The 21,482-nt window shown below is 46.2% G+C and overlaps 1 protein-coding gene across 1 annotated transcript; it reads left to right on the plus strand.

The window, feature by feature from the left end:
• The first annotated feature begins 5 nt into the window (after positions 1-5).
• LOC112621615 (phosphoserine phosphatase-like) lies at positions 6-17,142 on the plus strand. Its single transcript, XM_025381059.1, has 5 exons — positions 6-212; positions 5,515-5,519; positions 12,810-12,968; positions 14,645-14,779; positions 16,968-17,142. The coding sequence occupies exons 1-5, from the start codon at positions 165-167 to the stop codon at positions 17,140-17,142; spliced, it is 522 nt and encodes a 173-aa protein (XP_025236844.1). The 5' UTR covers positions 6-164.
• The last annotated feature ends 4,340 nt before the right edge of the window (positions 17,143-21,482 follow it).

The raw sequence follows: 21,482 nt of genomic DNA on the forward strand, positions 1-21,482 counted from the left end.
GGGTGGCCACAGGCTGCCAGACTGGCATCAGCTGAACTTGCCGATCATTGTCCGCGGGCTTTTGCCCGGCCGCCTCCGCCCATAAGCTACTAGGAGGAGCTTTACCACTTCCCGGCCTGCTGGAAGTGCCGGGCACGATCGCGAGGTAGCGCAGAAGCTCCTCAATGGCCAGCGCCAGCTGCAGCCCTGGCGGCGCATTGGCCTCACCTGAGGCCACATGCGTCCCACAACACCTTCCCCAGCCAGGGCTCGGGGACCCCGGGAGAGTCCCCCGCCACTTGGCGCCGCTCATCCTGGGCAGGGTCGGCCCCTCTGAGGCTGCCACGTATTAGGGAGCTGCACCCCCGAGCTTGACCTCTGACGGCCGGTTGTAATAGCATTAAGCCTTTGAAACTTCGTAGCGGGGTAGACGGGGCTAGGAAACGAAGAAAACATCTTTTTAAAAATGTAAACGATGGGCCTGCATTATAGGTGTGATCCACCGCGCCCGACGATTTTGCTCATTTTAGATACTAGAACTTTTTAATGTTTTTTTGCTGTTTTGGTTTGGTTGGTTTGTTTGTTTTTCCTGAGACAGTCTCGCTTTGTCGCCAAGCTGGAGTGCAGTGGTGTGATCTCAGCTCACTACAACCTCTGCCTCCTGGGTTCAAGCGATTGTCCTGCCTCAGCCTCTCGAGTACAGGCGCACGCCACCATACCTGGCTAATTTTTGTATTTTTAGTAGATACAGGGTTCTAGCATGTTGGCCAGGCTGGTCTGGAACTCCTGACCTCAAGTGATCCACCTGCCTCTGCCTCCCAAAGTGTTGGGATTACAGGCATGAGCCATCACGCCTGGCCCCGGTACATATATTTTGAATGAATGAATGGACACTCAAAAAATGTTAGCTGTTAGTATCTTTGCACAAACAATAGGCCCACAGCAAATATCTTTTCCCAAATAAAAAGGAAGTCCTCACCACAGAGATAATTTCACCACTCCAGAAAAATAGACAAAAGCTTTTAAAAGAGTGTTTTGTGGGCCAGGCATTGTGGCTCATACCTGTAATCCCAGCACTTTGGGAGGCTGAGGCAGGCAGATCACCTGAGGTCGGGAGTTCAAGACCAGCCTGACCAACATGGAGAAACTCCCATCTCTACTAAAAGTACAAAATTAGCCGGACGTGGTGGTGCATGCCTGTAACCCCAGCTACTCAGGAGGCTGAGGCAGGAGAATCGCTTAAACCCAGGAAGTGGAGTTTGCGGTGAGCCAAGGTCGCGCCATTGCACTCCAGCCTGGGCAACAAGAGTGAAACTCCCGTCTCAAAACTCCCGTCTCAAAGAAAAAAAGTGTTTTGTGGTGGAGCACAGTGGCTCATGCCTGTAATCCCAATGCTTTGAGAGGCCAATGTGGAAGGATCAATTGAGACCAGGAGTTACAAACCAGCCTAGGCAACATAGCAAGAACCCATCTCTACAAAAAATGAAAATAAAAAATTAGCCAGCCATGGTGGCACACACTGTAGCCGTAGCTATTCAGGAGACTGAAGCATAAGGATCTAGCCCAGGAGTTCAAGGCTACATACAGTGAGCTATGATCATGCCACTGCACTCCAGCCTAGGAGACAGAGAAAGATCCTGTTTCTAAAAAAAAAAGTAATGAAATCGTGTTTTGCCCTCTGTTCTCTGAAATCCTTCTACTTTCCTGAGCATGTCAGCCTTCCACATGGATGAGCATGAATTCACCTGAAATCACCATCCCACATCTTCTTCAACTCTGATGATCTTTGCTTCCACTCCCCTTAAGCCGCCACAGGAACGGCTCTTGTGATCCTTTTGGACAGCTAGATTTCTGAAATCTTAAGCTCCAACATTCTTTCTACTTGCCCTCTGTGGCAGATTATATTTTCCAAGGTAGCTGCAATAAGTTCTCCCATCCCGTGTACTCTTCTTTTTTTTAATTTTTAAATTTTATTTTATTTTTTATTTATTTATTTTTTGAGACTAGTATCTCACTCTGTCACCAAGGCTGGAGTGCAATGGTGTGATCTTGCCTCACTGCAACCTCCGTCTCCCAGGTTCAAATGATTCTCCTGCCTCAGCCTCCCAAGTAGGTGGGATTACAGGTACATGCCATGCCACCACGCCCGGCTAATTTTTGTATTTTTAGTAGAGACAGGGTTTTGCCATGTTGACCAGGCTGCTCTTGAACTCCTGACCTCGTGATCCACCTGCCTTGTGGGATTACAGGCGTCAGCCACCGCATCTGGCCCCATTAGTATGATTTTTCAAATATTTATCCATGTTGTAGCATGTATCGGTAATTCATTTCTTTTTATTACTGAGTAGTGTTCCATTGTAGTGATATACTACAATTTGTTTAGCTATTTATCTGTTAATGAACATTTGGGTTTTTTCTAGTGTTGGGTAGTCACAAAGTTGCTATGAATATATGTTCGTTTCTCTTGGATAAAACTCCAAGATTGCGATTGCTGGGTTTTTTGTTTTTTGTTTTTTTTTTTTTGTGAGACAGAGTTTCGTTCTTGTTACCCAGGCTGGAGTGCAATGGCGTGATCTCGGCTCACTGCAACCTCTGCCTTCCGGATTCAAGCAATTCTCCTGCCTCAGCCTCTCTAGTAGCTGGGATTACAGGCATGTGCCACCACACCTGGCTAATTTCGTATTTTTAGTAGAGACGGGATTTTACCATGTTGGTCAGGCCAGTTTCAAACTCCTGACCTCAGGTGATCTGCTTGCCTCAGCCTCCCAAAGTGCTGGGATTATAGGCATGAACCACCGCGCCTGGCCTTGCTGGGTCTTATGGTGAGTATATATTTATAAGAAACTGCAGGCCCAGTGTGGTGGCTCACAGCTGTCATCTCAGCACTTTAGGAGGCCGATGTGGGAGGATCCCTTGAGGCCATGAGTTCAAGGTTAGCCTGGGCAACATAGCAAGACCCTGTTTCTACAAAAAATAAAAAATTAGCTGGGCATGGTGGTGGTCATCTGTAGTCCCTAATATTCAGGAGGCTGAGGCAGGAGGATTGCTTAAGCCCAGGGGTTCTAGGCTGCAATGAGCTGTGATTGCACTGCTGCACTCCAGCCCGGGTGACAGAGCAAGACCCTGTCTCAGACACACACACACACACACACACACACACACACACACACAGCAGTTGTCTTTGCTCCCTTGTAGTTGGGCAGCAGATTCTTCCTCTGATTCATCTTGGGATGCTGTTGTCTCTGTCCCCTCATTTTATTTATTTATTTATTTTATTTTATTTTATTTTATTTTTTGAGATAGAGTCTTGCTCTATCACCCAGGCTAGAGTGCAGAGGCACGATCTTGGCTCACTGCAAACTCCGCTACTGGGGTTCAAGCAATTCTCCTGCCTCAGCCTCTCGAGTAGCTGGGACCACAGCCATGTGCCACCTCACTTGGTGAATTTTTTTGTTTTTGATTTTGTTTTTGTTTTTTTGACAGAGTCTCACTCTGTCACCCAGGCTGGAGTGCAATGGTGCGATCTCAGCTCACTGCAACCTCTGCCCCTTGGGTTCAAGCGATTCTCCTACCTCAGCCTCCCAAAGTGCTGGGATTACAGGCATCAGCCACCGCACCTGCCCCAGTCTGCTTCTTTGTCTATGCATTTAGTTCTCCCAAGAGATTCTCTTTCCCTCTCCCTCTCCCTCTCCCTTGCCTTTGTACCCTGCTAATCAGGCATATGTGATTTCCTGTCAGACCTGAACCTTGCAGGATTGAAGCCATAGAAAAGAGTATGTTGACTCTACAGTGATTGAAGGGGATAGGAGTAAAGCGTTTCTCAGAGGAAGCAAGCAGTCTTAGGAAATTTTGCCTGACCCGTTTTTGTGCCAGTCCCACCAGGAGAGAGAGTGAAGCCAGACAGTCTCCCTCTTTCCTGTTTTGTGTGTGGACTACGATGTTCATTTCCTCATTCTGTCTTTCTAGGCTCTTGCTCTTGCAGAATCCAACGGTCTTTCTTGAAGAAATGTGTAGTCAGAACTTTGTGCTGCATTTTTATCTTGGGAAGGAACAGAATAGTGTGGTCTAGAAATCTAGCGCTGGAGACACGTGAGTCTGATTTGTCTTTTTTCGGTTTTGTTTTGTTTGTTTGCTGTCATTGTAATGTTTTTATGCATTGGACTGTTAAATGTTTGTCTGCCAGCAGTTTACTCTTTTTTTTGAGACAGAGTTGTGCTCTGTCACCCAGGCTGGAGTGCAGTGGCGCAATCTTGGCTTACTGCAACCTCTACCTCCTGAGTTCAAGTGATTCTCCTGCCTCAGCCTCCTGAGTAGCTGGGATTACAGGTGCGGGTCACCACACCTGATTAATTTTTGTATGTTTAGTAGAGACAGGATTTCACCATGTTGGCCAGGCTGGTCTTGAACTCCCAACCTCAGGTCATCCATCCGCCTCAGCCTCCCAAAGTGCTGGGATTACAGGTGTGAGCCACCACACCCGACCTGCAGTTTACTCCTCACCTGAATTTTAAAAATTGATGTCAACTATGTGGCATGCAGAAGATCTCAGCTTCTCAGAATAGCTGGTTATATTACATATCATTTCAACTTTTATTTTAGCTTCAAGGAGTACATGTGCAGGTTTGTTACATGGGTATATCACATAATGCTGAGGTTTAGGGTACAATTGATCCCATCACCCAGGGTTTGAGAGCAGTACCCAGTAGGTCGTTTCTCAGTCCTTGCCCTCCTTCCACTGCCTTCTTGTAGTCCTCAGTATCTGGTTTTGTTGTTGTTGTTTCACAAAGTCTCACTCTGTCGCCGAGGCTGGAGCACAATGGTGTGATCTCAGCTCACTACAACCTCCGCCTCCCGGGTTCAAGCGATTCTCCTGCCTCAGCCTCCTGAGTAGCTGGGATTACAGGTGCCTGCCACCATGCCCCACTAATTTTTGTATTTTTAGTAGAGATGGAGTTTCACCATGTTAGCCAGGCGGGTCTCGAACTCCTGATCTCAGGTGATTCACCCACCTCAGCCTCCCAAAGTGCTGGGATTACAGGTGTTAGTCACCGTGCCTGACCATCAGTGTGTGTTTTTCCCGTCTTTGTATCCATATGTACCCAGTGTTTAGCTCCCACTTATAAGTAAGAACATGTGGTATTTGGTTTTCTGTTTCTGCGCTAATTCACTTAGGATAATGGCCTCTAGCTGCTTTCATGTTGTAGCAAAGGACATAATTTTATTCTTTCTTACGGCTGTGCTGGCTTTTTTTTTTTTTTTTTAATCATAAAATATAGCATAAGGCCAGGTGTGGTGGCTCACACCTGTAATCCCAGCATTTTGGGAGGCTGAAGTGCGCAGATCACCTGAGGTCAGGAGTTCAAGACCAGCCTGGCCAACATAGTGAAACCCCATCTCTACTGAAAATACAAAAATTAGCCACTTGTGGCGGCGCATGCTTCTGATCCCAGCTATTCGGGAGGCTGAGACGTGAGAATCGCTTGAACCCGGGAGGCAGAGATTGCAGTGAGCCAAGATCGTACCACTACACTCCAGCCTGGGTGACAGAGCAAGACTATCTAAAAAAAAAAAGGATAAAATAAAATAGAGTGTAAGTGCATGGGCTGGGGACTTCCAGCCCTTGTTACAGGGAGCCTCTTTGACTCTCCTCTGATTCAGAACCTTTTCAGAATCTGCTGTGTACTCTTTCAATGCCTGGAGGCCTGAACAAATTTATCCCTACTACCAAAGCAAGTAAGCTTAGTTCTCACAACTATGCGTGACCTTCACAACCTCTGTACTGGCTTTTATTTTTTCCTTACACAGGTGAAGATAAGAGGTCAGTCCTAACAAAAGGTGAAGGAAGCAAGGTGATCTTAGAAGTCTCTTGAAAGATACAGAGATTGAGAAGTTGGGAAAGCGTTTGTTTGGGCAAGGAACTTTTTTCCTCTTATCCAAAATCAGGCCTCCAAAGGCTGGCCCTGCAGGAAAACTTGCTTTTGTACTTTGGAAATATTGGCAAGAAGGCCTTGTCAGCAGTGGCTTTTTTTTTTTTTTTTTTTTTTTTAAATCAGTTGGTCCTTTGCTTGCCCCAGATGAAGTAGCTGGGGCCAGCCAGGCAGAAGTTCTGTTCTGAGCTGCAGAAGGCAGTGGTCTGGATGAGGCCTGGGAGCCGCTGTGTCTGAGAATCTGAGAATAGACCTTCCCACCGGCATGTCTTCTGCCCCTGGCCCTGCCCTCTCCCTCCCTGTTAGAGCCAAATATGAAGAATCCAGAGTCCATTCTCCGGCAATGATTTTTCTGTGTGTGGAATTCTGATGTACACAATTTACTTTGAAGCAACTGAACTTACTAGGCAGACTTTTTTCCCCCTATAGCCACAAGAATTTTAAACATGCATGGATTGTGAGTCACTCCTGGTAGAGACAATGAAAACAGGAGGAAATCGGCCAGGCGTGGTGGCTCACACCTGTCATCCTAGCACTTTGGGAGGTGGAGGCAGGTGGATCACTTGAGGTCAGGAGTTTGAGACCGGCCTGGCCAACATGGTGAAACTCCGTCTCTACTAAAAATACAAAAGAATTAGCCAGGCACTGTGGAGTGACAATCCCAGCTACTCGGGAGGCAGGAGAATTGCTTGAACCCGGGAGGCGGAGGTTGCAGTGAGCCGAGATCACATCATTGCACTCCAGCCTGGGCAACAGAGTGAGACCCCATCTCAAAAATAAAAATAAAAATAAAAAAGGAGGAAATCAGAAGTACAGCATTTTGCAGAGCAGGATGGAAAGAGCTCAAAGGAGCTGTGGCCGAGTTTGCTCAGCTGCTCAATCAAGCAGGGAGGGAGCTGATACTCTTGTAACCCAATGGGTGAAGGCCATCTCCCCTGGCCTGTCCATTTCATGGGCATTGTTAAGGTCCTAAAATCCTGCTCGCTCTCCTAGGGAGGGTGTGGAAAAAGAATCAGCCTTCCAAGTAAATTCAATGTAAAGTGTGTCTCTAACATTCTATTTTGGCCAGCACTGTGGCTCATGCTTATAATCCCAGCACTTTGGGAGGCAAGATGGGAGGATCATTTGAGGCTAGGAATTCAAGACCAGCCTGGGTAATATAGTGAGACCTCATCTCTGCAATAATAATAATAATAATAATAATAATAATAATAACAACTTAGCTGGGTGTGGTGGTGTGTGCCTGTAGTCTCTGCTACTCAGGAGGCTGAGGCAGGAGGATCACTTCAGCCCAGGAGGTTGAGGCCACAGTGAGCTATGATTACACCATTGGCACTCCAGTGTGGGCGACAGAGTGAGACCTTGTCTCTAAAAAAAGAGCCAAAAATACTCTGTTTTCTCCTTGGGACCACATTACAACCCAGAAGGCAGGTGTCAACAATTCTGAGCTGTATATTAGGCCTAGTGGTCAGCTGGGGATGTGTAAATCAGTTCTAACTTTTAGTGGAGGAAATGTACATTTCCTTTCAAACTCAAGGCTGATGGTCTTGCTTTTTTTTTTTTTTTTTTTTTTTTTTGAGACAGTATCTCACTCTGTCACCCAGGCTGGAGTGCTATGGCCTGATCTCGGTTCACTGCACCCTTGAACCCCTGGGCTCCAGCCATCCTACCACCTCAGGCTCTTGAATACCTGGGACCACAGGCGTGCACCACCATGCCCCACCAATTTTTTTTTATTATTCTTTTAGAGAAGTAATCTCACTATATTCCCCAGGCTGGTCTCAAACTCCTGAGCTCAAGGGATCCTGCTGTCTCAGCCTCCCAAAGTGCTGGAATTATTACAAGTGTGAGCCACTGCACTCGGCCAGTCTCATTGAAGCTATTGCTAGTGTCAGTGGTTGGAAAGAGGTTCAAGTACCTGGTTTGTCTTTTTTTTTTTTTTTGAGACAGAGTTTCGCTCTTGTCACCCAAGCTGGAGTGCACTGGCACTATCTCGGCTCATTGCAACCTCCGCCTCCTGGGTTCAAGCGATTCTCCTGCCTCAGCCTCCTGAGTAGCTGGGATTACAAGCACCTGGCTAGTTTTTGTACTTCTAGTACAGATGGGGTTTCACTGTGTTGGCCTGGCTGGTCTCAAACTCCTGACCTCAGGTGATCCACCCACCTCGGCCTCCCAAAGTGCTGGGATTACAGGCATGATCATCGCTCGCGGCCAAAGCACCTGGTTTTTCAAACATGGCCAGTAATTATTTGTCTGATCATCTCAACAACACTGGAAGCCTCTTGAAGATGGCGCCCATGCATTCCTCTCTCGGGTCTTGTGTCCAGGTCCCTGGGGACTGGCTTTGAGGTTCTGGTGCCCATCAGTCGTTCTCAGTAGCATTGCCCATTCTTAGTTCTGTTGTGTTGCCTCATGTACCTTCTTTTTTTTTTTTTTTTTTTTTTTTTGAGATGGAGTTTCATTCTTGTTGCCCAGGCTGGAGTGCGATGGTGCCATCTCGGCTCACCGCAAACTCCAATTCCCGGGTTCAAGCGATTCTCCTGCTTCAGCCTCCTGAATAGCTGTGATTACAGGCATGCGCCACCATGCCCAGCTAATTTTGTATTTTTACTAGAGATGGGTTTTCTCCGTGTTAGTCAGGCTGGTCTCAAACTCCCAACCTCAGGTGATCTGCCCTCCTCAGCCTCCCAAAGTTCTGGGATTACAGACGTGAGCCACCACACTCAGCCTCTCTTGTATCTTCTTAAAAAGTTCTTTAGCTTGTCCCACTTATCTCATTTTAGCTGCTTTTACACTATTTGTCTGTTTCTGGCTTCCTATTCACTCACTTATGCTTCATTCTCCATACTTAGTGGAATTGCATTACAATAAGTGCTGTTTCTCTGCTGATAGACCTGCTGACTTCGACGCCTTTACAGTGAGCCTGCCTGGGCATGTAGTATGAATTAGCTTGATTCCTGCTGGACCGAAGCCAAATGACTGGTTTCTTTTTACTTTTTCTTTTTCTTTTTTATCTTTTCTTATAGAGACAGGGTTTCACCATGTTGGCTAGGCTGGTCTGTAATCACAGCATTTTGGGAGGCTGAGGCAGGTGGATCACTTGAGGACAGGAGTTTGAGACCAGCCTGGCCACCATGGTGAAATCCCATCTCTACTGAGGACAGGAGTTTGAGACCAGCCTGGCCACCATGGTGAAACCCCATCTCTACTAAAATACAAAAATTAGCTGGGCATGGTGGCATGTGCCTGTAATCCCAGCTACTCGGGAGGCTGGGGCAGGAGAATTGCTTAAACCTGGGAGGCAGAGATTGCAGTGAGTCAAGATTGCGCCACTGCACTCCAGCCTGCGTGACAGTGAGACTCCTTAAAAAAAAAAAAAAAAAAAAAAAAAAGAATTATTAATAGACACTGAAATTTGCATTTCATTTTTATTTATTATTATTACTTTTGAGACAGGCTCTCATTCTGTCACCCAGGCTGCAGTGCAGTGTCATGGTCGTAGCTCACTGCAGCCTCAAACTCCTGTGCTCAAGCAATCCTTCTGCCTCAGCCTCCTGAGTAGCTAGGTCTATAGGTGTGTGTCATCACACCTGGCTGATTTTAAAAATACGTTTGTAGAGATGGGGTCTTGCTATGTTGCCCAGATTGATGTTGAACTCCTGGCTTCAAGTAATCCTCCTGTCTCAGCCTCCCAAAGTGCTAGGATTAGCAGGCGTGAGCCACTGTAGCCAGCCTGAAATTTGAATTTCATTAATTTTTACATGTCAAAAAATACTATTCTTCTATTTGATTTTTTTTCAACTGTTTAAAATGTAAAAATCAGCCAGGCATGGTGGCTCACACCTGTAGTCCCAGCCACTCGAGAGCCCAAGATGGAAGAATCGCTTGAGTCCAGGAGTTTGAAGCTGCAGCGAGCTATGATGGCAACACTGCACTCCAGCCTAGGTGATAGAATGAGATCCTGTCTCAAAAAAAATAAAGTAAAATAAAATGTAAAAATCGTTCTTACTTGTGAGCCATACAAAACCAGGTAGCAGGGTGAATTTGGCCTACAAGCCATAGTTTGCTGACCCCTGACTTAAAAGATTTTTTTTTTCCAGGTCAACTTTAAATGGCATTATTCTGCCAACTGCATTGGTTAAAAATCAGTTGAACAGTGGGTTGCTCAGCTGCTTTGAGTCTGTTTTTAACCACAGTCTATTCTAAATATAGATTATTTACATCATCTGTGTAGCCTTGTATTTGACATATTAGTCTCTGATGGGAGGCTGGTCTAGGCAACGTTGAGGATCCCTTTCACCCTAATTCTAGTCCAAAGATTTTCTAACAAATAAATGCCAGGTATGGGGGCCTCATGCCTGTAATCCCACCACTTTGGGAGATCTAGGTGGGAAGATTGCTTGAATCCAGGAGTTCAAGACCATTCTGGGCACCATAGCAAGACCCCCATCTGTACAAAAAAAAATTTTTTTTAATTAGCCAGGCATAGTGGCACGTGCCTGTAGTCCCTGCTACTTGGGAGACTGAGGCAGGAGGATCGCTTGAGCCCAGGGATTGGAGGCTGCAGTGAGCCACAATCGTACCACTGCACTCCAGCCTGGGTGACAGAGTGAGAATTTGTCTCAAAAAAAAAAAAAATTCTTTTTGAATCTCTGTCCTCTGCAGCTTCAGTAGCAGTGTGCCTCCCAAAATTTCTTCCTGTACCTTCACCATTTTCTTTCTTCCCGGGCTCAAGTCAGGACGTAAAGGTGGTGCTCCTGTAGGCTCTATCCTTAGCGCTCTTCTCTTCTCCCTCTTTCTGTTCTCCATGGACTTTATTTCTGTTATTTTTTATTTTCTTGAGACAGGGTCTCACTCTATGGCCCCATGCTGGAGGGCAGTGGTGTGATCTTGGCTTACTACAATCTCCACCTCCCAGGTTCAAGTGATTCTCCTGCCTCAACCTCCCAAGTAGCTGGGACTACTAGTGTACCCCACCCTGCCCAGCTAATTTTTGTATTTTTAGTAGAGATGAGATTTTGTCATGTTGGCCAGACTGGTCTTGAACTCCTGGCCTTAAGTGATCTTCCCGCCTCAGCCTCCCAGAGTGCTAGGATTACAGGCATGAGCCACTACGCCCAGCCTCTCCCTGGCCTTTAATCAGATCACGTCTTCAACTAGCACCTCTACATTGGCGACGTGTATATTTAGCCCTTATATTTAGCTCTGACCTTTCTTCTGAGGCTTAAAGTCTTTTCCAGTACCTGAAGCCTAATGTCTGAACTCCTTAGCCTGGCCCTAGGACCTGCTTATCTGAACTCCTGATGCACTGCCAGGCCCCTGGACCAAGCCATGGCGTAGCTTCCAGCAGGTCATCTGCTTCCTCCTCCTTGTCTTTGCTCACACTCCTCCCTCTGCCATCACAAGCCTCTCTCCTTGTCTCCTTCCTCTCCTCCCAGCACACACCAAATTGATACCCTGCCCTTTGACAAGCCACTCAAAGGGCCACTTAACCTGTCAGATTCAGCTGAAATACCTGTGCCTCCTTGAAGCCTTCTTTCTTTTCTTTTCCTTTAGTTAGAGTCAGGGTCTTGCTCTGTTGCCCATACTGGAGTACAGTGGCACAATCTCAGCTCACTGCAGCCTCCACCTCCCAGGTTCAAGTGATTCTCCTGCCTCAGCCTCCCAAGTAGCTGGGATTACAGGTGTGCACCACCATGCCCAGCTAATTTTTTGTATTCTTATTTTTAGTAGAGACTCAGTCTCTCTGTGTTCCCCAGGCTGGTCTCGAACTCCTGGCCTTCAGCGATCTTCCTGCCTTAGCCTCCCAAAGTGCTGGGATTACAGGCATGAGCCACTGTGCCCAGTGTGAAGCCCTGTGTCATAGATAAGGCTAAACATTTTTCCTATGTGCCCATAGAGCCTTATGCACACCTCTACTTTAATGCTTGCTTTCTTTCTTCAATTAGGTCAAAAATAAATGAATATTGGTTCAACATCATATATATATTTATATTTATATTTGTTTATGTAGTTACCTGTTTTATATTTTTATTTATATATATATATATATATATATATATATTTTTTTTTTTCAGACAGTCTTGCTTTGTCTAACAGGCTGGAGTGCAGTGGTGCCATCTTGGCTCACTGCAGCCTCTGCCTTCCAGTTTCCAGTGATTCTCCTGCCTCAGCCTCCTGGGTAGCTGGGATTATGGGTGCTCACCACCATGCCCAGCTAATTTTTTTTTTTTTTTTTTTTTTTTTTTAGTAGATTTCACCATGTTGTCCAGGCTGGTCTCAAACTCCTGACCTCAGGTGATCCGCCAGCCTTGGCCTCCCAAAGTGCTGGGATTACAGGAGTGACCCACCGCACCCAGCCTCAACATCAAATATATTTAAAAGTTGGTACCAGCCAGGCGCAGTGGCTCACACCTGTAATCCCAGCACTTTGGGAGGCCGAGGTGGGCAGATCACCTGAGGTCAGGAGTTCAAGACCAGCCTGGCTAACATGGTGAAACCCCATCTCTAATAAAAATAAAAAAATAAAAAAATAAACAATTAGCCGGGTGTGGTGGCACATGCCTGTAATCCCAGCTACTCAGGAGCTGAGGCACGAAAATCACTTAAACCAGGGAGGTGGAGGTTGCCGTAAGCCAAGATCATGCCACTGCCCTCCAGCCTGGGCAACAGAGTAAGACTCCATCTAAAAAAAATAGTAATAATAAAACAGAAAGAAAGAAGAAATTGGTATAGTGTGGGAAGCAAAAAAAAAAAAGGAAAAAGAAATGATTGAATTAATGAATACACTCTTACGGGGCCTGCACTGACTTTGACACAAATTAGGCTGGCTTAGTAGGCAAGGTGGGATCTTTTCATAATTTTATTTGATGTCTAAAATACATTTATCTTTTTCTCTTGTAGGAGAAAAATTCTTCCAAGGATGGTCTCCCACTCAGAGCTGAGGAAGCTTTCCTACTCAGCAGATGCTGTATGTTTTGATGTTGACAGCATGGTCATCAGAGAAGAAGGAATTGGTGAGCTAGCCAAAATCTGTGGTGTAGAGGATGTGGTGTCAGAAATGTAGGGATAGCATTTATTCACTTTACGAAATGATAAAGAATTTCTTTTTTTTTTTTTTTTTTTTTGAGACAGAGTCTCACTCTCTTGCCCAGACTAGAGTGCAATGGCACAGTCTTGGCTCACTGCAACCTCCACCTCCCGGGTTCAAGCGATTATCCTGCCTCAGCCTCCTGAGTAGCTAGGATTACAGGCGTGTGCAACCATGCCCGGCTAATTTTTGTATTTTTAGTAGAGACGGAGTTTCACCATGTTGGTCAGGCTGGTCTCAAACTCCTGACCTCGGGATCCACCCGCCTCGGACTCCCAAAGTGCTGGGATTACAGGCGTGAGCCACCGCACCCAACCATGAAATGATAAAGACTTTCTAAAGAGTGGCTGTTTTGGATAAAGTGCTAGACCCTGGCTATGGAACATGAGTACTAGGCTTTTTCTTTCATTCCTTAGAGCTAAATTTGATATATTCATTCATTTATATAAATATTTATGGCAAACAAATATGGATAAGACAAGTTCTTAGCTCGATCAGGGAAATGACAACCATCACTAACCAAAGAAGATGGCCTGGGAGGTGGGGTCCAAGTGTCCAGCAGCTTTGTGTCATAGTTGAAAGTGTGGCCTTGGTGGTTCCCTAGAAAGGTTCAGAGCCTCTTGGTGGATCCTGGGTCAGAGCCCCTCCCTCCCTCCCTCCCTCCTGCCCTCCCGCCTCCCGTCCTGCAGCTGGGCACCACCCTCTGCAGCCCCAGTCCCCCAGTAATGCACCATGTCATTTTCTTTCTTTTTTTTTTTTCAAGACAGAGTCTTGCTCTGTCACTAGGCTGGAGTGCAATGGTGCAATCTCGGCTTACTGCAACCTCCACCTCCTGGGTTCAAGCATTTCTCCTGTCTCAGCCTCCCAAGTAGCTGGAATTACAGGTGCGCGCCACCACGCCCGGCTAAATTTTGTATTTTTAGTGGAGATGGTGTTTCACCATGTTGGCCAGCCTGGTCTTGAACTCCTAACCTCGTGATCTGCCCGCCTCGGCCTCCCAAAGTGCTGGGATCACAGGCATGAGCCACCACGCCTAGCCACCATTTTATTTTCCACTTCCTTTCATGGAAGAACGTTTAGCTTTTGGTCTCTTTCTTGATTTATGACAGCTCACGGCTTTCAAGAAAACTACCTATGAATAGACTGTGTAACTTTTTTTTTTTTTTTTGAGATGGAGTCTCTGTCGTCCAGGCTGGGGTGCAGTGGCACGATCTCGTCTCACTGCAGCCTCCACCTCCCAGGTTCCAGCAACTCTCCTGCCTCAGCCTCCCAAGTAGCTGGGATTACAGGTGTGCACCACCACACCTGGCTGACTTTAGCATTTTTTTAGTAGAGATGGGGTTTCGTCATGTTGTCCAGGCTGTTCTTGAACTCCTGGCTTCAGGTGATCTGCTCACCTCAGCTTCCCAAAGTTTTGGCATTATAGGCGTGAGTCATTGCGCCCAGCTTGTTAATGTTATTTTCAAGCAAAACTTCAAAAGTTTATTCCAGGTCCTTGCTCTCATAGCAGCAAAGCCTGTCTGTTGCACAGTGGGACTCTTGGTAGCATCTTCCTGTTGGTGGATGTTGTGTAGACCCGGGGCAGTAAGGCATGTTAACCTCAAGGACAGCGGACCTGGCTGGCCTGACTGTTGGGTCTCCCTCCTAGGACATGGCGAGCCATGGGCGGGGCAGTGCCTTTCAAATCTGCTCTCACGGAGCGCTTAGCCCTCATCCAGCCCTCCAGGGAGCAGGTGCAGAGACTCATAGCAGAGCACCCCCCACACCTGACCCCCGGCATAAGGTAAGAGGAGCCCCTGCTCCAGGTGTATTTCAGCACCAGTGTGGGAGGGGAGGGCAAGTCTTCCTGAGAGCATCTAACTATTGCTTTAGAGCGCCCTCTGGGTGGTTTCTTTATTTTCATTTTTTAAAAATTTTATTTATGTATTTATTTATTTATTTTTTGAGGCAGAGTCTCGCTCTGTCGCCCAGACTGGAGTGCAGTGGTACGATCTCAGCTCACTGCAACTTCTGCCTCCCTGGTTCAAGTGATTCTCCTGCCTCAGCCTCCCGAGTAGTTGGGGTTTCAGGCACCCACCATGCCAGGCTAGTTTTTGTATTTTTAGTAGAGATAGGATTTCACCATGTTGGTTAGGCTGGTCTCAAACTCCTGACCTCAGGTGATCCGCCCGCCTTGGACTCCCAAACTGCTGGGATTCTCCTTCCTCAGCCTCAGGAGTAGCTGGGATTACAGGTACCCGCCACCACACCTGGCTAATTTTTGTATTTTTAGTAGAGATGGGTTTCACCATGTTGGCCAGGCTGGTCTCGAACTCTTCACCTCAAGTGATCTGCCTGCCTTGGCCTCCCACTGTGCTGGGATTACAGGTGTTAGCCACCGCACCCGGCCTATTATTATTTTTTTTAGAGTCAGAGTCTCATTCTGTTGCCCGGGTTGGAGTACAGTGGTATAATCATGTCCCACTGCAGCCTTGAACTCCTGGGGTCAGGTGGCCCTCCCACCTTAGCGTCCTTAGTAGTAAGGACTACAGGTGCATGCCACCATGCCCAGCTAATTAAAAGAAATTTTTGTGTGTGTGTGTGTGAGGGTCTTGCTTTGTCACCCAGGCTGAAGTCCAGTGGCATGAACACAGCTCACTGCAGCATCAACCTTCTGGGCTCAAGGGATCCTCCTGCCTCCGCTTCCTAAGTAGCTGGGACTACAGACATAGGCCACCATGCCGGATTTTTTTTTTTTTTAATTTTTTTTATAGACACAGGGTCTCACTACGTTGCCCAGGCTGGTCTTGAACTTGTGGGCTCAAGTGACCAATTTTCCCACCTCAGCCTCCCAAAGTGTTGGAATTATAGGTTTGAGCCACTATACCCAGCCTTTAAAAAATTTCTTGTAGAGATGGGGTCTTGCTATGTTGCCCAGGCTGTTCTCAACCTACTGGCCTCAAGTGATTTTCTACCTTGGCTTCCCAAAGTGCTGAAATTAAAGGTGTGGCCTGTGTGGTTCTTTTGGCACTTACAGGTGGTCTTTCTGGCCAGTTGTGTGGTCCTGTCTGTTTCTGCCTTTCCTCTTTCTCCAGGGAAAACCTAAGCTTTCCTTGTTTGTCCTCATCTTGTGTTTTTCTGGGTCCATGGGCACAGTAGAATTCTGGGACGGTGTGCTAAAGCAGCCAAGCCCTACCCATTGATTTCTAAGTGCATTTAGAAAAACACATGTAAGGCTGGGCATAGTGGCTCACGCCTGTAATCCCAGCACTTTCGGAGGCCAAGGCGGATGAATCACTAGGTCAGGAGTTTGAGACCAGCCTAACCAATATGATGAAACCCCGTCTCTACTAAAAATACAAAAATTAGGTTGGGCACGGTGGCTCACGCCTGTAATCCCAGCACTTTGGGAGGCCGAGATGGGTGGATCACCTGAGGTCAGGAGTTCGAGACCAGCCTGGCCAACATGGTGAAACCCAGTCTCTACTAAAAATACAAAAAAGTAGCTGGGCATGGTGGTGGGCGCCTATAATCCCAGCTACCTGGGAGGCTGAGGGAGGAAAATCACTGGAACCTGGGAGGCAGAGGTTGCTGTGAGCCAAGATCACACCAGTGCGCTCCAGCTAGGGTGACAGAGCGAGACTCCATCTCAAAAAAAAAATTAAAAAAATTAACCAGGCATTGTGGTACGGGCTTGTAATACTCAGGAGTCTGAGGCAGGAGAATCACTTGAACCCGGGAGGTGGAGGTTGCAGTGAGCCGAGATCGCACCCCTTCACTCCAGCCTGGGTGACAAGAGTGAAAATCTGTCTTAAAAGAAAAGAAAGAGAAAAACATATATAAAACATTAACACCCCAGGCAATATACCTTATCAAATATACCTCAGGCAAATGCATTCAGGAGAAGAAAATGTATCTTAGTTTCCTCTTTGTGTTTCATTTTTTTTTCCCTTTTGTATTACTCAGTGTTTGGTTGTATTTTATTTTTTCAGGGAACTGGTAAGTCGCCTACAGGAGCGAAATGTTCAGCTTTTCCTAATATCTGGTGGCTTTAGGAGTATTGTAGAACATGTTGCTTCAAAGCTCAATATCCCAGGAACCAATGTATTTGCCAATAGGCTGAAATTCTACATTAAGATGTTAATTGTAACATGTTCCCTTTCTTAGCAGTTCCATTATTCAGTATTCTGGGTAATGTCTGTTGGAATGCAAATTAAACAGTCACATCAGAGTTAAATATTGAGATGAATGGTTCTCTTAATTGAAGTATTTTGCCCTTTGGTACCCTTTGCTCAGCAAAATAGACTTAGGTCATCACCTGTCCTAGCTTTATTATCTATAACATCACCTGTCTGTACATAAATGTCTGCATTTCGTGAAACATTAATTCCTATATCGCCCCTATGACTTACTTTGCTATATGTTGTATTTCAATTTTATGAGAGCTTCTATGCATTTGAAGCAATTTAGACTCAAGAAGGAGACTTTTGGCTGGGCACGGTGGCTCATGCCTGTAATCCCAGCACTTTGGGAGCCTGAGGCAGGAGGATCACTTGAGGTCAGGAGTTTGAGGCCACCCTGGTCAAAGTGGTGAAGCCCCAACTCTGCTAAAAAATAAAAAATAAAAATAAAAATAAATTACTGGGCATGATGGCACATGCCTGTAGTCCCAACTACTTGGGAGAATCACTTGAAGTTGGGAGGTGGAGGTTGCAATAAGCCGAGATCACGCTACTGCACTTACACCCTGGGTGACAGAGTGAGACTCTGTCTTTAAAAAAAAAAAAAAAAGACAGAGACTTTAGAAGGGAGACTTTTGTTAACGGATTACTGAACTACAGCTACCCTTGGGGAAGCCTCCTGTCCCCTTTCTGGTCCATAGCCATGCCACAGCTGTTATATTATCTCAGATCTCCAGTTATATCAAGGAGTGACTGATAGTGATATTCTTTTTTTTTTTTTTTTTTTCCTTTTTTGAGACAGGGTCTCACTCTGTTGCTCCTCCTGGAGTGCAGTGGTTCAATCTCGGCTCACTGCAACCTCTGCCGCCTGGGTTCAAGCGATCCTCCTGCCTCAGCCTCCTGAGTAGCTGGGATTACAGGTGCCCACCAACACGCCTGGCTAATTTTTGTATGGCGCCAGACCATACTTTTGTTTTAGATGGCTGATTTATCCTATAATCCCAGCACTTTGGGAGGCTGAGGCAGGAAAATCACTTGAGCACAGAGGTTTGAGACCAGCCTGGGAAACATAGTGAGGTTGAAATCTCTACAAAGTAAATAAATAAAATAAAATAAAAACAGCTGATTTAGAACTACATAAGATTTAAAACAGGAATTACACAAAAACAACTCTCATTACAAGATAAAAATTAAATAATAAAAACAAATTCAATCTTGTTGTATCAACTGACTTTATGCAAACCCAAGAAAAGTTATGAATAAGGAACTAAAAACCTTTTAAAACTTTTAACAATGCCTTATCCCTGTAGTATGGGCACCATCTTTTAGCCTAGGTGTGTGCTCAATAGGTTGGTTTCATTTCCCCAAATAATACCATCAACAACTCATAACCGAGATTTTAATATCATTTGATACTTTATATACTAGTTCCTGATACATTACCTCATTTAGTCCTCATAGCAGCCCTGTGAAGTCAAATATTATGTTTTGTTTTGGTTGTTTTAGAAAGAGTCTCACTCTGTCACCCAGGCTTGAGTGCAGTGGTGCAATCATAGCTTATCACAGCCCTGAACTTCTGGGCTCAAAGGATCCTCCCACCTCAGCCTCCTGGGTAGCTGGGATTACAGGTGTGCGCCACTGCATCCCACACCACCACAGCATTTATTCCTCTGAACTAACTTCATTTTCTGAGACTAGCAGAGGTTTTATTTACTTTTTTATTTTATTTTATTTTTGAGACGGAGTCTCGCTCTGTCACCCAGGCTGGAGTGCAGTGGTGTGATCTTGGCTCACTGTAACCTCTGCCTCCCGGGTTCAAGCGATTCTTCTGCCTCAGCCTCTCAAGTAGCTGGGACTACAAGTGCATGCCACCATGCCCAGCTAATTTTTGTATTTTTAGTAGAGACGGGGTTTTGCCATATTGGCCAAGCTGGTCTCGAACTCCTGACCTTGTAATCTGCCTGCCTTGGCCTCCCAAAGTGCTGGGATTACAGGCATGAGCCACCACACCCAGCCCTGGTTTTATTTATTTTTTGAGACGGGGTCTCGCTGTATCACCTAGGCCAGAGTGCAGTGGTGCGATCTCAGCTCCCGGACTCAAGCAATCTTCCCATCTCAGCCTCCTGAGTAGTTGGGACTGCTGGTGCATACCACCACACCTATCTAATTTTGTTTAGTTTTTGTAGAGATGAGGTCTCACTATGTTGCCCAGCCTAATTTTAAACTCCTGGCTCAAGTGATCCTCCTACCTTTGCCTGCTAGATTGCTGGGATTATAGGTGTGAGCCAACATGCCCAGCTGGGTATTTTATTTCTAAGCATTTTAAAATCAATGCAGGAAACAAATGCTATATAGCAGGTGTCATAAATATCAAATGTGTCAATTTCACATAGGGCATAGCCTTTATCATGTTATTCTAACGTAAGAAAAACTACACCAAAAATATAGTGTAGCCAGGCGCAGTGGCTCACACCTGTAATCCCAGCACTTTGAGAGGCCAAGGTGGGCAGATCACCTGAGGCCAGGAGTTTGAGACCTGCCTAGGCAACATGGTGAAACCCCATCTCTACAAAAAATACAAAATAATTAGCTGGGAGTGGTGATGGGTGCCTATCATTGCAGCTACTCAGGAGGCTGAGGCATGAGAATCACTCAAACCCAGAAGGTGGAGGTTACAGTGAGCTAAGATCACATCACTACACTCCAGCCTGGGTAACAGAACAAGACTCCATCTCAAAAAAAAAAAAAAAATATATATATATATATATATATATATATATATATATATATATGCTGAAGTTTTTACCACCTAGTTTCCTGAGATCTAAAAATAGGGATTGTCTAAAAAATAAAAATTAAAAAAAGATAGTCTTTGCGAATGATGAATGAAAAGGGGCTAAAAGGAACCTTTTTGACTGGATGCGAAGGTAACTCATGCCTGTAATCCCAGCACTTTTGGAGGCAGAGACAGCCGGATCACCTATGGTCAGGAGTTTGAGACCAGCCTGACCAGCATGGTGAAGCCCTGTCTCTACTAAAAATACAAAAGTTATCCAGGTGTGGTAGCAGGCGCCTGTAATCCCAGCTACTCGGGGGGGCTGAGGCAGGAGAATCACTTGAACCCAGGAGGCGGGAAGTTGCAGTGAGCTGAGATCGCACCACTGCACTCTAGCCTGGGCATGACAGAGCAAGACTCCATCTCAAAAACAAAAGGTTCCAGCCAGGCTGGTCTCGAACTCCCGACCTCAGGTGATCTGCCTGCCTTGGCCTCCCAAAGTGCTGGGATTACAGGCATGAGCCACCGTGCCTAGCCTTTGAATCTTTTTGTTTTTCTTTTTTTTTTTCTTTGACAGAGTCTCACTCTGTCACCCAGGCTGGAGTGCAATGGTGCGATCTCAGCTCACTGCAACCTCTGCCTCCCAGGTTCAAGCAATTCACTTGCCTCCGCCTCCCAAGCAGCTGGGATTACAGGTGCCCGCCATCACGCCCAGCTAATTTTTTGTATTTTTAGTAGAGGCAGGGTTTTGCTATGTTGGCCAGGCTGGTCTCGAACTCCTGACCTCAGGTGATCCACCCACCTCAGCCTCCCAAAGTGCTACGATTACAGGCGTGAGCCACCACACTGGCTGCTTTTGAATTGTTAGCTTAGATAATTTATAGCCAGTGTTGGGGTTGGCTAAGCAATGAACATTGGACTAGTTTAAGGAGAAATACTTAAAAGTAAAATGAAGAGTTTTCTCAGGGAGCTCCTAATCTCATTTTCAAGAAATGACAAAATGAGCCAGGAGCGGTGGCTCACACCTGTGATCCCAGCACTTTGGGAGGCTGAGGCGGGAGGATTGCTTAAGCACAGAGGTTCAAGACCAGCTGAGCAATATGGCAAAACTCCATCTCTATATAAATTAGCCTGGGATTGTGGTACAAATGTCATCCCAGCTACTCAGAAGCTGAGGCAGGAGGATCACTTGAGCCCAGAAGTTCAAGGCTACAGTGAGCCATGACTGTGCCACTGCACTCCAGCCTGGGTGACAGGGTGAGACCCTGTCTCAAAAAACCAAAAAGGAATGACAAAATTGGTTGAGTGCAGAAGTACATACCTGTAATCCCAGCACGAGGAGTTTGAGAGCAGCCTGGCAACATAGCAAGACCCTACAGAAAATTTAAAAAGTAGCCAGGAGAGGTGGTGCACACCTGGAGTCTCAGCTACTTGGGAGGCTGAGGCACGAAAATCACTTGAACTCAGGAGGCAGAGGTTGCAGTGAGCCGAGATTGCGCCACTGCACTCCAGCCTGGGTGACAGAGCGAGACTGTCTTTTTTTTTTTTTT

The sequence above is a fragment of the Theropithecus gelada genome, chromosome 3 (genome assembly GCF_003255815.1).
Source record: "Theropithecus gelada isolate Dixy chromosome 3, Tgel_1.0, whole genome shotgun sequence".
Lineage (NCBI taxonomy): Eukaryota > Metazoa > Chordata > Mammalia > Primates > Cercopithecidae > Theropithecus > Theropithecus gelada.